We start from the raw sequence: 15,030 nt of genomic DNA, 5'->3' as shown, positions 1-15,030 counted from the left end.
CGCTCTTCGTGATGCGTGGCTGGCTACAAACAGCACACAGCCCCGCCTGCCCAGGGTGGACAGGTGCGCGGGACTAGGGGGCGTGGCCCCTGCACTGACCGCTGAGCTAGCGGAAACCAGTGTGAACTCACTGGCACGCCTGTTCAGAGCGAGCTTTCGCACAGGTGCCACCAGGGCCCCGGCAAGCTTCCTGAGGCTGGACGGCCGTCTGGCGGCCGGCAGGGACTGATGCTGCCTTTGTGGGACCACGTTCCACCTGGCGGCGAGCTTGTGAGCAAGGAGACGGAGAGGGCTCGCTTGTGCCACGTGGGACTAGCAGGTTTCGACGACGTCACAAGAAGAACCCAGTACTGGTGAACTGATCAAGCCCCTGTGTGGGCCCTGTGCTGTGACGGGCTCAGGAACCCAGCGTCCTCTGGGGAACGCCTTCTCAAGTTCCAGGAAGAGGCGGAGCACCCCGTCCATAGCCAGCAGCAGGAAGGGGCTGCCACGGTGCCCAGTGCCACGCTCAGCAGTGCGTGTGTTGTCGCACCGGGATCTGTGATGCCGGATGAAAGGCAATCTGAAGGCGCTGTGCTTTCGTCTTTATTCTCTTTCCCATTATACAAATAACCCCGTTCTCTCTGTGAAAGCCCTGCGTCACACACACTGACAACCTGCACCCCGTGTCTCCCAGACTGGTAGCCCGCAGCAGTAAATCAACAGGACAAAGTCACCCACACGGCACGTCTCCCCAGAGGGCCGTGCGCGTCCGTTCTCCCCAGAGAGCGCTCGGGCGCTCCAGCTGCGGGAACCTCCAAGGCTTTCTCAATGTTCCATAGGACAAGCCAAAGCATCAGCAGTGAGTTAGCTTAAAAAAAACAGGAAATGGAGGACAAGGAATTTGACCAGAGGAGAAAACAGTTCAGAAACCATCCTAGCTTCTTACCAAAATAAAAACTCCTAAAGTTCAATTCCGTAAAATGGCTGGAACACTTGAACGTGGGAACAGTCACTTCAGCACCACACACAGCCGTCCAGGTAACTCCCCAGCTCTGCTCACTGAGCGCTCAGCTCTTGCAGCCGGGAGAGCAGAGTTTTGACTCCACCTCGCACAGCTGCTTCTGCAGGCCTTGCAGCACCTCCTCCATCTAGCGAGCGGAGAGAATACAAACACAGTAGAGTCACGCGGGACTGTGTGCGATTAACACGCGCGATGTGAACACAGTTTCAAACATTTCATGCATTACACATGCTGACTATTCAGTATTTGTAAGACGTAACTACTCAGAGGCATAGATCTGATTTAAATAAGACATAATAAATAAATCACACGTAACTCTATTAACAGTAGTTCTCAACCTACAGTCTGTTTACAGTTCCTTTAAACACGCCCCCTCCCTCTTGCCTATCTGGCCATGAAAAGATGTTAACATTCAACAGTGAAGCTGTTTATACCACAAGAACTGGATCAAATAAAAAAGGGACTTCATTCAAAGATGGATTTCCAGTTTAAGTTTTGGGATACAGACTGCTTTAACTCTGGCATGAGATGTCTTCCTTACACTTCATCAACTTGAGTTCATGGTTGGTTCCCAAAAATCAACATGAACTCCCAGTGTGGAAACGCTAAGATCAAGCAGGTATGGGGCCGGCAAAGTAGCTAAGCCTCCGCCTGCAGAGCCAACATCCCCTGTGGGCGCCGGTTTGAGTCCCAGCTGCTCCTCTTCCAACCAGTTCTCTGCTGTGGCCTGGGAAAGCAGTAGAAAGATGGCCCAAGTACGTGGGCCCCTGCACCCACGCGGGAGACCCAAAAGAAGCTCCTGGCTTTGGGTTGGCCCAGCTCCAGCTGCTGCGGCCATTTGGGGAGTGAACCAACGGATGGAGGACCTGTCTCTGTAATTCTACTTCTCAAATAAATAAATGTTAAAAAACAACAACAACAACAAGCAGGTGGCAACACAAAGAGCACTTGTTCACTGATAGAAGCTGTTCACAAAAGGATAGAAAATGTGCAGAAAAAGTTACCTGTTTTAGAGACTTTTCTATTTCAACTCTGCTTTCAAGATTAAACAGCTCTTCATCTTCTGACACTATCCGTTTTTCAGAGGATCCCAAAACATAGCTGAGGAACAGAACAGAACAAAGTTAAGATGCGATAAGGAACAAACACTAAATGAATGGCAGTTAATAATATGAGCACTCTAAGTACATTCCACAGATCAACACCAAGTCAGCAAATAGAGCTATTCTTGTGAAGAGGGACCACGCAGGAAGCTCTACTACGTACCTCATGCCTTCCTCCACAGCGGCTTTGTCTGCACAGCTCTACATCCCAATTCTCCAGCATTACAAGTATCTCATTACTGGCACAAACCTGCTCTAGGCAAACTGGGTGGCAAAGCATCATCACTCATAGCTCAGCCACCTAAGGACCCGGAAGAAGCCTCCCCTGTCTTGCTTTATCTAACGGCAGAAACATGTGCCACTTCCAATTTGACCTTTTTTCCAATTTTTTACTTAAGAGGGGCAGGGGAGAGAGCAAGAGCACGACCTCCCGTCTGTTGTCTCACTCCCCAGTGCCCCCAGTAGCCAGAGCTGGAAACTCGATCCAGTTCTCTCACGTGGGTGGCAGGGACCAACTACTTGGGCCAACTGTGTGCTACCTCCCAGGGTGTGCATTAGCCGGAAGCTGGAATCAGGAGCTCAGAATTAAACCCAGGGACTTTGGGGCCGGCGCTGTGGCACAGCGGTGAAAGCCCTGGCCAGCAGTGCTGGCATCCCATATGGGTACCAGTTCGAGTCCTGGCTGCTCTACTTCCAATCCAGCTCTTTGCTATGGCCTGGGAGAGCAGTAGAAAATGGCCCAAGTCCCTGCACCCACATGGGAGACCCTGAGGAGGCTCCTGGCTCCTGATCAGCTCAGCTCCACTGTGGTCATTTGGGGAGTAAACCAGTAGATGGAAGACCTCTCTCTCTCTCTGGCTCTACCTCTCTCTCTAACTCTGACTTTCAAATAAATAAAATAAATCTTAAAATAAAATATAATAATAAAATAAACCCAGGGACTTCAATGTGGAACACAGCTGCCTTAACCAGTAGGATAAACACCTGCTCCTAAATGAGACTTTAAGTAATAAATTGTGGTGGTCAATACTTGATTAACCAAATGTCAGCAACTGTAACAGTTATTCTCCAACTTACACTGTGTTTGCCTCTCATTGTTACAAGATGCCATGGTTTAGGAAAGTAGGAAGTAGCAGAAGAATCAGCTGGCAATGGAGGGGAACCAGCTCTGGGCTGGCAACCAGCTACATCTAAACAGTAAGGACGGAGATGCCAGCATCTCTCAAAGAAAACTCGAGGGGCCAGGGCTGTGGCGCCAGCTCCCGGCATCCCACAGCAGAGTGCTGGCGGGAGTCCCCACAGCTCTGTCTCTGCTCCAGCTTTCTACCAATATGCCTGGCAAGGCAGAGGAAAATAGCGTGGTAGGCAAACTGCAGAAGGCAACCGACATCCTACTTAGAAAACCAAAGATGCGGTGGGAAAATGACATGGCACCGAGCAACTGATAAAACTGTAAATAAATGGCACAGAGGGCAGCCCTGGCATTACAATTCCACCCCAAGGGGCCAGTGCCGTGGCATAACGGGTTAAGCTACCACCTGCAAATCCAGCATCCCACTTGGGTGCTGGTGCTAGTCCCTAACGTTCCACTTGCGATCCAGCTCTCTCTAATGCACCTGGAAAAGCAGCAGAAGATGGCCAAGTCCTTAGGCTCCTGCATCCATGTGGGAGACCCAGATGGAGCTCCTGGCTCCTGGCTTTGGCCTTGTCCTGCCCTGGCCCTTGCAGCCATTCGGGCAGAGAACCAGCAGATGGAATATCTCTCTCTCCTCACTCTCTCCCTCTGTAGCTTTGCTTCTCTCTGTGGCTTTGCCTTTCAAATAAATCTAAAAAATACACACACACACAAACTTATTTTTTTAAAAAAAATTCTGCCCAAGAAGTAGCCTGTCTCCTAAAATCAACTATTCAGGAAAAACAGCCTTGACAACCATGATCTCCTGCAGTAAAACCTCCCACGTATTTTCTTCTGTAACACAATATCGCTTTTTAGAAAAATTACTCTCATTTTATTTGAAAGGCAGAGAAAGACAGGAACCTTCCATCCACTGTTCACTCCCCAAATGCCTGCAACACACAGGGCTGGCCCAGGCCAAAGCCAGGAGCTTGGAAGTCAGTCTGTGTCTCCCACATGGGTAATAGGGACCCACCCAAGTACCTGAGCCAGCATCTACTGCCTCCCGGGTTTACATCAGCAAGAAGCTGGATCAGAATTAAAGCAGGCCCTGTCCTATGGGTTGGGGACATCCCAAGCAGCAACTTAACCACTGAGACATAGCCCCAGAAAATACTTAAAAAGAATCCTTCTCAAGTTCATTCCATTTTTAAAAACAAATGAACACAGGCCGGCGCCGCGGCTCACTAGGCTAATCCTCCACCTTGCAGCGCCGGCACAAAACCGGGTTCTAGTCCCGGTCGGGGCACCGGATTCTGTCCCGGTTGCTCCTCTTCCAGGCCAGCTCTCTGCTGTGGCCAGGGAGTGCAGTGGAGGATGGCCCAAGTACTTGGGCCCTGCACCCCATGGGAGACCAGGAGAAGCACCTGGCTCCTGCCATCGGATCAGCGCGGTGCGCCGGCCGCGGCGGCCATTGGAGGGTGAACCAACGGCAAAGAAGACCTTTCTCTCTGTCTCTCTCTCACTGTCCACTCTGCCTGTCAAAAAACAAACAAACAAAAAAGAACATATTTTTACTCCAAAAAAAAGCCACAATTTAGGAGTGCTGATTTTTCCAATATCAAAAAATTAGAGCAAAGCAAAGAGAAAAAGAGAGAGACAGAGAGAGAAATTAACCGGCTTTACTGTCAGAAAGTACTACCTGGAAATGTCGTTTAAGCGTGGTTTAGCTCTGACGTCTTCATAGCAATTTCTCTGCAAACTTAACTCTCTGAGAGGTCAGTTACCCAGTGGCCACTTAAACATCAAACTTACCTTTCAATGGCTTCGACACTGAGGCAAAACAAGTCCCTCTTGTAATCAAGGCTCTTGGGGGTGCATCTGTATATGTAGCCGAGGTTGAGGGAGCAGCCGGCGCAGTACAGGGTCTCGAGGACGCTGCGTAAAGACATAGCACCACTTTAGGAAGCAAAGCAGCAACTTGCTACAGAACACCCACTGCTGGCACCCACAAACGCTTCAACACTCAGGTTTCCAGGGTTTGTCATTCTGACCGTGTTTAGTTACATGTATTCATATAAGGAAGGAAAAAAATCAGAGTAAGACATTTATAATAGAAATGCAAGGACAGCCACACTGCCATCCACATCTGACGGCAGGAACATGCACACGGCAACAAGAGGAGGAGACCATCAAGTGCATGTGTTACGGCGCAAACTCTGCGGCCAGGGCTGTGCCCCAGCAGGTTAAGCTGTCGCTTGAGATGTCAGCATCCCATATGAGCGCAGGTTCAAGTCCCAGCTGCTCCACTTCCAATCCAGCTCCCTGCTAATGTGCTTGCGAAAGTGGCAGAAAATGGTCCAAATGCTTGGGCTCCTGCTACTCACATGGGAGACCCAGATGGAGTTCCAAGGTCCTGGCTTCAGCCTGAATTAGCCGTGGCTGCTGTGGCCATTGGGGAGTGAACCAGTGTATGGAAGTTCTCTCTCCCTCTTTCCGTAATGCTATCTTTCAATAAATAAATCTTAAGAAAAATAAAGAATGTAAACTCTTTGATTATAAAGAAAATTGGGAAATAAGACAAAAAGATTCTACACGTCCTTTTAATGCCATTGTCCAAGGAGCCCAACAACGGCAGGGAGAGGCAACTCCTGTGTAATGACGCAGAGAATAACTAATCCTTACTACTGGCCTCTGCCGTCACGGCACGGAAACAGCTTACAGACACTGCAGAACTCAATCACCTAGGTTCACAGAGAGGCATCCAGCCCAGGGCCTCTGCCTGCCCCTGCATTGGCAGAAAGCTAACACAGCCCAGTTTAGAAAAAGCCTCTAAAGTTAAATGACAGCCTGAAGAAAGCCCACCAATACACCGTAAGTGAGTTTAGTCTGGCAGGGACACAAACCATCCCTGTGAGTAGCAAAGCAAGCCCCAAAGACTGAGGGGCCATAACTCAATCTGCCGACCCTGAACCAGCTTCCGGCTCCTGCGTTAAGGGGTTTTTAAAAAGTCTCGGATGTGTGCCTGTGATCTGTGTGTTAGAGCTGCCTGTTAAAGGATCTACTCACCACCAGCACTTTCCCAGCAACCCCAGGCACGCCCCACACAGGTCACTCACACGTACTTCATGACCCGCCGCCTCTCCACTCACTTGTTCCTTCATCCTGGACTCTCCTCAGCCTGGCTTGCAACATCTGAATATACTCCCTTCCTGTCAACCTGTCTTCCTTAATCTGCCTCAGAATCACCGTTTCCAAAAAGCCTTGCTGACTTGGCTCATTCAATTTGCCACTGCGTGAGTAATCCACAGTAAAATTTTAGACCTAACACAGCAAATTAATAAGTGGAGATTTTTCTTCTCAGACTTAAAAAAAAAATTTTACTTGAAAGGCAGAGTGATGGGGATGGGGGATGGGTACGATCGTCCATTGGTTGGTTCACTCCCCAGATGTCCGCAACAACCAGCTCTGGGCCAGGCTGATGCCAGGAGCTAGATAGAACTCTGTTCTGCTCTCCCACATGCATGGCAGGGGCCTTTTTTTCTTTTTTTTTTTTAAAGATTTATTTATTTATTTGAAAGTCAGCGTTACACAGAGAGAGAGAGAGACAGAGACAGAGAGAGGGAGAGAGAGAGAGAGGTCTTCCATCCGATGGTTCTCTCCCCAACTGGCCACAACGGCTGGAGCTGCACCGATCTGAAGCCAGGAGTCGGGAGCTTCTTCCAGGTCTCCCACGCGGGTGCCAGGCCCTTGTACTTGGCCCATCATCTACTGCTTTCCCAGATGCATTAGTAGGAGCTGGATCAGAGTAGAGCTGCCGAGACACCAACCCCACTGGCACTTTGATATGGGATCAGCACCAAGGCTACTGCTTAATCCCCTGCACTGTAACACTGGCCCCACGACTGGAGACTGAAATCTAGTAGGAAGCGCACAGGTGGACTACACAGAAGATTACTATTTTGTAGGGCTGACACTGGGGTGCAGCGGGTTACAACACCGCTTGGGAAGCCGGCATCCCGTATCGGAGCCTGGTGTGGCTGGCTACGCTGCCTTCTGGTGCTCCGCACTGCCTGCTAACGCACCTAAAAGGCAGTGGATGATGGCAGAAGTACCTGGGTTCATGACAGGACTTCACAGACCCAGGTGGAGTTCCTGGCTCCTGGTTTTGGCCAGGCCTAGCCCAGCTATTGCAGGCCTTTGGAGAGTGAACTAGCAGATGGAAGACACCACTCAGCGAATAGAAGATATTTCTTCCTCTCTGTCACTCTGCTTCTCAAATAATAAATCTTTCAAAAAAATCATCAGATAAGTATTCTAACTCCTACTCAGGACGTGAGCCACTTGTAATCACTGCCTACCAGTTCCTTGATCAAGCAAAAGGAAACACCCCGGACTCAAACAGCAGACTCCACACACATCACTGTTCACCTACAGACACACAGGGACATTCTGAACTCCTGTAGCAACAGAGCAACATGAATCACTATCTGATAAATTACAAGTTCTCACTGGTAATGTAATAGCTAGATAATATCCCACCAATTATATATGAAGCTTCTGTGAGCTTTAATAAGCCTTTATAAAAGAAAAACAAGAAAAAGAAGAGCATCTTATAAGTAAACTCCAAGTAGGGAACCCGGCCTGCACCACGGGCAGCTAACGGCGAAGCTCCGCGTTCCACGTCAAGCCTCCTGGTTACCGCAGTGGCCACACACAATTACCAAGACCGTGCGCTGGGCCGGGGCGCCTTTTGACAGGGACTTCACAGAACAGACGCCTCCTTCTTCTGCGCTCAGCCCGAAGATCCAAACAGGGAGCGTCAGCCAGGCCTTGAGGAATCTAGAAACTTCCACCTCACTATCTACAGGGCACCACCCGCTGAACTGATGAATCTGAGTACTGACTTTATCCTGACGACCAGGAAATCAGTTTGATCCCAAGTTCTGACGCTGGTCGCGACGGAAGAGTTCCTTGGAGCACACCTTCTCTAAGCACATGCTCCCGCCCAGACGGCCTGACTCACCAGCCATTTTCATCTTTACGTTTGGAGAGCTTCTGCTCCTTATCCACAGAAACGTTACAGGAAACACCTAGAGGAAGCAACAACACGTTATGTTAAAACACATATGCAGACATTCAGAGCTTCTAATCAACGTTTAGAACACAAAGCACCAGAAAAAATAGGAGCCCAAAGTCACATGTACACACACACACACACACACACACACGCGGACACATACAAGTTGGGTGCAAAGGAAATGCACAGTGATTTTTCTGGAAAAAGACGGCATTAGAGGAGTTATTTGCTTCCCTTCCCAGAAGAACACTGGGACTGGTGAGCAGAACCAGCATGGAAAATTCAATCCGCGGCGGGACTTGGAACAACTAGGACCTGAAACCACAGACTACAAGGAAGCTCTGCCTGACACACGTCCCAGTGGGAGCAAGGCAGCAGCGCATAGCCAGTGCACGCACCTGCAGATCCCAAGGGCAGAGCTCGAGTCCCTAAAAGCAACCACAAGGGCCCTCAGGACCCCAGCCAAACATCCTCCACGGGGACCACGACTTGGACGGGGGAAGGGGGTACAGCTGGACCCCAGAAGCAGCAGATTCCTGGAGGATCCTGCCCGAGACACAGGAAAGAGGGGAGACAGGAGGCCAGAAGGAGACCAAGAAGAGACACCAGGCATAAAGGGACCAAAAACATACGCCTGCTGTCACCTCTGCCTACAGGCCTCCTCCTGCCTCAGCTCGGCAAGCTGCACCTTCATCCACGCGGCTGCTGTCTTTCTGGGTCCTTCCTCCCCGCATCCTTCCCCCCCTACATGCACCCCACAGGTAGGTCTGTCCATTCCGTCTCACAAGTCTCCCTCCACTGCCACCAAACCACTGGTGCCACCTCTTGCAAGGACAACCCCACTAGCTCCTCCTCCAATGCCTTCTCCAAAGGGGATCATTACCTCTCCCCTGCACACCAGAACGCAGTCCTGTCTTTCAGAGCAGCCTACAAGGCCCTGAGTTTCCAGCCTCTTCCCTCCATCCTTATTTTTCCTCTGACCTTCGGCCACACTAGCCTCAGGCCCTCTACACAAGCTGTTTCTCAGAAAAGCAAAGAGCAGGGTCCAAGGACTGTACACGCCCCTGAGTGGGCATCCGTGCACAAGGCCAATCAAGACCTTTCCAAGCGCTCAAACGTCACATTATCACAGCGATGAGGGAGGCAGGAGGGAAGGGTGGACTACTACCGACAATTACCTAACTGAGGAATGGGAACGCTGCTAATAAACTTTATCTTTTTTTTTTTTTTTTTTTTTTTTTTGGACAGGCAGAGTGGACAGTGAGAGAGACAGAGAGAAAGGTCTTCCTTTTGCCGTTGGTTCACTCTCCAATGGCCGCTGCGGCTGGCGCACCGCGCTGATCCGATGGCAGGAGCCAGGTGCTTCTCCTGGTCTCCCATGGGGTGCAGGGCCCAAGCACTTGGGCCATCCTCCACTGCCTTCCCGGGCCACAGCAGAGAGCTGGCCTGGAAGAGAACAACTGGGACAGAACCCGGTGTGCCGGCGCCGCAGGTGGAGGATTAGCCTAGGATTAGCCGCGGCGCCGGCCACTAATAAACTTTCATATACACGCAAGGAGTGAGTACTGGGGTGACAAAGGCAGTCCTGTACACATTAAAGCTAAAGACCACGTTATGGCTACAAGACTGAACGCAGATGCTATAAGCCTTGAAAAAGCGACAACAATAAACTAAATCAAACCGGGGCAAGAAGGAATGCAAATTAATCCAAGAAGGAGGGAGGTGAGAAAGGGGGCAGTTAGCCAAAGCTGGTGAATCAAGAACCTTATACAAACTTAGTAGGAGCCAGCATTGTGGCACAGCAGGTAAAGCTGCCACCTGCGAAGCCGGCATCCCATACGGGAGCCGGTTCGAGTCCCGGCTGCTCCACTTCCAATCAAGCTCCCTACTAAGGGCTCAGGAAAAGCAGAAAACAGCCCAAGTCCTTGGGCCCCTGCACCGCATGGAAGATACAGATGAAGTGCCGGGCTTCAGCCTGGCTCAGTCCTGGCCGCTACAGCCAGACGGGGCGTATACCAGCAAATGGAAGATATCTCTCTCCCTTCCCCTTCTCTCTCTCAAATACTTTTTAAAAACACTATAGAAGAAATATTATTTTTATATATAAAACAAAATAAACAGCCCTGGGGCTGGCGCTGTGGTGAGGCAGGTAAAGGCACCGCCTAGGATGCCAGCATCCCATATGAGCGCCGGTCCATATGATCCAGTTCCCTACTAATGGGCTGGAAAAGCAGCGGACGAAGGCCCAAGCGCTTGGGCCCCTGCACCCACACGGAAGACCCTAAAGAAGCTCCTGGCTCTAGACCAGCTCAGCTCTGGCCACTGTGGCCATTTGGGCAGTGAACCAGCAGATGGAAGATCTCTCTCTCTCTCTCTCTGTCTCTCTCCCTCTAACTCTGCCTTTCAAATAAATATAAAAAAAAAAAAAAAAAAAAAAAAAAGCCTGTGTGGCTAAATGTTTTTTAAAAAGCTATAAAAACAGGCCGGTGCCGCGGCTCACTAGGCTAATCCTCCACCTTGCGGCGCCGGCACACCGGGTTCTAGTCCCGGTCGGGGTGCCAGATTCTGTCCCGGTTGCCCCTCTTCCAGGCCAGCTCTCTGGCCTGGGAGTGCCAGGGAGTGCAGTGGAGGATGGCCCAGGTGCTTGGGCCCTGCACCCCATGGGAGACCAGGAGAAGTACCTGGCTCCTGCCATCGGAACAGCGCAGTGCGCCAGCCACGGCAGCCATTGGAGGGTGAACCAACGGCAAAGGAAGACCTTTCTCTCTGTCTCTCTCTCTCACTGTCCACTCTGCCTGTCAAAAAAAAAAAAAAGCTATAAAAACAAAGTACAAATAAAATATTTCACATATTATTTCTTAAAAAGCCAGAAAGACAAATCCACCTATGAAAAAGAGCTTCTCCTACATCGAAAATCTCAACCCCAGTATAAGCTGGACGCAACCTAGACCCCATCCAGAGACGGCCGGGGTGGATTAGGGCGTGTGTAAGCGGCACCTGGCGCTCGCTCTGTGCAAACGACAGACACTAACTCAGTCACCCTCACAACCACTCAGCGGCAGGGGCAGCACCTTTTGACAAAGACGCAAACTGAGGCAGAGAGGTGCAGCAACCTGCCCAGGGTACCCGCGTCAGCGCAGGCCAGGACTCAAGCTCCAGCGGCCTAGAGGTTTCCCAGCGAGCTACACCCAGCAGCGTCTAAAAGAGAAACAAATCTAACCCAGCGTGGGAAAGTATTCAGAGTACGCGTGCGGGGAAAAACAAGGGCAGTTCATAGCACGCAACCGCGAGTGTTTTCAGAATTTCACGCGTTCAAAGATGCTCACCAAGGCAAGAAATGCATCCGGACACATACAGAGACTACGGGAAGTGCGACACGCCCTTCGCACCTTACAGCCGTCTGCACTGTTGATTTCAACAGGCGCAAAGGAGTCACCTCGACGGACCACACGGCCAGGGCGTGCCTAGGCTGGCTGTCCAGGGACGCGGCCACCGTCGGCACCGATCGCCCAACCACCACTGAGCTGGCGCCATCGAAATGCTTACAGGATGCGAGCAGAGCCGAACTGCCTCGGGGAAACCCCAAGTCCGCGGAGAAGGCTCCTTCTGCGCCCATTCGGGAGAACTTCAGAAGCGGAAAGACCTCCCCCCAAAACCCACAAAACCCACAAGGAAAGGGTCGAACCCGAAACAAAGGGGAAACTCGCGCCGACCTAACGCCTAGCTGAAAACTCAGCTTCTTCAACCCCCGACGGTACTGTTCGCTACCTGGGCGCCCGCTAACTCCCGCAGCCAAGCCCCGCGCCCTGGGCGGGCAGCACCCCGAAACCATCACGGCCCGATCGGTCATCTGCTCCTGGCTCTTCTGAGATGGGGGACCCCACCCCCAGGAGAAGCACCTGTCGCTCGGGAGCTGCGCGAGGCGCAGGGACCTGAGCCCCTGCTGCTACGGGGCCGCCCAGGTGCGGTGCACCTGAGGAGACGGCCGCCCCCCACCCCGCGCCGCGCCGGCCCCCAGCCAGAACCGACAGCGCAGCAGAATGCAGTTGGCGTCCTCCAGGCTGGTCACCCAGCTCAGCGAGTCGCCGAGCGGCCGCCGGCAACCGGAGCACAGGAACACGAGCGGCCTCTCCTCCTCCTCCGCCGCCGACGCCGCCTCGCGCGGCGCCTTCTCCGCCCCGACCTCCGACGCCTCCCCGCTCGTGGAGCTCCAGATGCTCGCCCACTTCTGCAGCAGCTGGTGGCGGCTCGAGTCCTCCGAGAGCCGCCTGCCTAACAACGAGGACTCGCTCCACTTGGCCCTGTTGTCACGGCCACGGCGAGGGCAGGAGTACCCTGCGCCGCAATCCGGCGACCATGCGCCCGCCATTACGTACAAATCGCCCGCGCCCGGAGCGTCCAGGGAGAAAACCACGCCCCCTGTGCGTGCGCATGCGCGGACGGGCCCAGGCGGTGGCGGCCGCAGCCGAAAACTGAGGGGCGGGGGACGCACGCCCCCTCTAGTGCGCATGCTCGTCGTGGGATTGGGCCGGGCCGGCGGTCACTGCGCATGCGCCAGGTTTTCCAACCTGCGGAAGTTGATGCTGTTGGAGATGGGGGCTTTAGGTTTACCTCCTACATAAGGAGCGGCTTGATGGAGAAAGGGACGGGCTCCCTGTTAAATTGCGAAGGTCTCGGCCACGCCTTCACAGTGGTCTGTAACAGCGCATAGGAGCGCGCGCCAACCTCCCACGCCCTCGCGAGCCCAGTGGTCACCTGGGGGCCCGCACCTGCTCGGCTTCCGGGTGGGTGAGGAGGGGTTTGGCTTGAGAGTGTACCTGTAGACGCGTGCGGAAGCTCCGCCCCCTGTTCACTGTAGATTGGCAGATTACGTTGTGTGTAATTTCCGCTGCTGTGGTTTGCTCCTGGGGGGCCCGCTTTCCTTGAAGGGCAGAAAACAGGGTTTCTTTTTGCCTTGTAACTCCTGGGACAAGGTCCTGGAGGGAGCCCGATGGCTCGGGCTGGCGCGGCAGGGGAAGGGGAGGGCAGCGGCAGGGTGGCCGGTCATGGAACCGGAAGCTCCTCACTCTTGCACGGGGACCAGCTCTTCAGCGAGGGCAGCAAAGGCGGAAACCCATCCTCTGTCGTTAACATCAGGCACCTCGGCTCCCTCCCTCGGCTCGCTGTCCCTGTGTCTTCACTGTGGGGCTCACAGGTCAACTCCTTACGACAGAGTAAGCTCACTAACTTAAAGGGGTGGTGCAGGGGGCAGGCTCACCCTCAGGATCCCAGGTCACAAGTCCCAGAATTCCGTTGTCACCTCTGTGGTTAACATCCTAACAGCTGGACTCTGTTTCAGGATGCGTTGGGGGACGCCAGGCCCTGATCAAATAAGGCAATGACCAGGCTCACTACAGACCCCAGACAGCCCGAGCCCACCTTACTGGCACAGTGGGTTCAGAAAGCTGTGCTGACCAGTCAAAGGAAGGCCATGAGCACTGCGGACCAACCAGAAGCCCACCCGTGAGCCGCACACTCGCTGCACCGTTTATCCATTCGGAGTGAACACGAGCTGCCTGCCTGGCTCCTTGCTCTGGGCATTGCAAGATGAGCACCTGCGTTCTCCCACCCCGCTGCTGTCAGCGATTGGCTGGCTGCACGTAGACAAGGGCCCTGGTTTGGATAGATGAACAGCCCTGCCAGGCCGCCTCGGATAAGGCTCCGTACTGCGTCCCTTGATGCTCTGCAGGCTTTTGGAGAGGCAGTTTGTTCCTGTTGACTACCTCCGATCGGAAGAAAGGGCTTTGTCCCACCACTGAGTTCTCGTCTCCCCCTGCTTCTGTGGGGTCAAGCCTGACCTTCCTGTGCTGTTTTTGTTTTTGTTTTTGTTTTTTGACAGGCAGAGTGGATAGAGACAGAGAGAAAGGTCTTCCTTTGCCGTTGGTTCACCCTCCACTGGCTGCCACGGCCGGCGCACCGCGCTGATCCGATGGCAGGAGCCAGGTGCTTCTCCTGGTCTCCCATGGGGTGCAGGGCCCAAGCACTTGGGCCATCCTCCACTGCACTCCCGGGCCACAGCAGAGGGCTGGCCTGGAAGAGGGGCAACCGGGACAGAATCCGGCGCCCCGACCGGGACTAGAACCCGGTGTGCCAGCGCCGCTAGGTGGAGGATTAGCCTAGTGAGCCGCGGCGCCGGCTCCTGTGCTGTTTTCAAGCACACTGGCACCACACTGACACACCACGTGAGTTCCTTAGGTGCGTGGGCAGTAACTTTGGAGTTGCTCTGTCCGTATTATACATGTAAAATACTTCGGTAGCCACAAAGCCCTGTGTTGTGTGAGGATACAGTGAGATGCAAACTGCCATCCCCGCCCTTCCCCTCTCTTCCTTCTGCAGTAGGCGATTCCGGTAAGCTTGAGTCCAAGTGCTTCATCATCACAGTTCCAGGAACAGGCCGCCAGGTCTCAACCCTTCTCCCACAGTGACTGGTGCAGGGCCAGCACCTACCCAGACTTAAACCAGAGAGCACGTGTCCCCACCCCCACCCCAGCCACGGGAGCTGACTCACCATAGCAGCTTGACCTAAGTCATCCGATCAGTAGACCTCCGGACTCCTGCTCCGAAAGAGATGGCCTCTTTGTGCCCAGGATCTGGGAAGCAAGCACCATGTAAACATGGAGAGCCGTGGAGCTGAGGGAGCCACAGGGGAACTGAGCGCTCAGCTCAGTTCTCTTTATTGTGGAAGCCAGTT

At 53.2% G+C, this 15,030-nt stretch overlaps 1 protein-coding gene and 1 long non-coding RNA gene across 3 annotated transcripts; one reads left to right on the top strand and one right to left on the bottom strand.

The window, feature by feature from the left end:
* Positions 1-569: 569 nt before the first annotated feature.
* Positions 570-12,798, bottom strand: MIS18A (MIS18 kinetochore protein A). Of its 2 annotated transcripts, none has more exons than XM_051829906.3 (5): positions 12,330-12,798; positions 8,247-8,313; positions 5,036-5,158; positions 2,008-2,104; positions 570-1,130 (listed from the first exon to the last, which is right to left on the bottom strand). In XM_051829906.3, exons 1-5 carry the CDS (start codon positions 12,667-12,669, stop codon positions 1,050-1,052), a joined length of 708 nt encoding a protein of 235 aa, XP_051685866.3. In that variant the 5' UTR covers positions 12,670-12,798; the 3' UTR covers positions 570-1,049. The 2 variants fall into 2 exon arrangements, with proteins under 2 accessions (XP_051685866.3, XP_089186716.1); XM_089330590.1 differs by lacking the exon at positions 12,330-12,798 and adding an exon at positions 12,069-12,301.
* A 16-nt stretch (positions 12,799-12,814) lies between these two features.
* LOC138849242 (uncharacterized) lies at positions 12,815-13,697 on the top strand. Its single transcript, XR_016232284.1, has 2 exons — positions 12,815-13,084; positions 13,639-13,697. It is a non-coding gene; the product is annotated as an uncharacterized LOC138849242 (long non-coding RNA).
* The last annotated feature ends 1,333 nt before the right edge of the window (positions 13,698-15,030 follow it).

The sequence above is a fragment of the Oryctolagus cuniculus genome, chromosome 4, assembly GCF_051225735.1.
Source record: "Oryctolagus cuniculus isolate XC-2025 breed Fujian yellow rabbit chromosome 4, ASM5122573v1, whole genome shotgun sequence".
Classification (NCBI taxonomy): Eukaryota; Metazoa; Chordata; class Mammalia; order Lagomorpha; family Leporidae; genus Oryctolagus; species Oryctolagus cuniculus.
This window is presented reverse-complemented; position numbering and strand designations above follow the sequence as displayed.

What these genes read in the sequence shown, in the direction of transcription:
- MIS18A (XM_051829906.3), bottom strand. Translation starts at nt 12,669, where the DNA reads ATGGCGGGCGCATGGTCGCCGGATTGCGGCGCAGGGTACTCCTGCCCT. An exon ending in CGTAAAGATGAAAATGGCTG is followed by an intron (nt 5,159 to 8,246) that starts GTGAGTCAGGCC and finishes GTCTTTACGCAG; the next exon opens with CGTCCTCGAGACCCTGTACT. An exon ending in TAGAAAAGTCTCTAAAACAG is followed by an intron (nt 1,131 to 2,007) that starts GTAACTTTTTCT and finishes TCCGCTCGCTAG; the next exon opens with ATGGAGGAGGTGCTGCAAGG.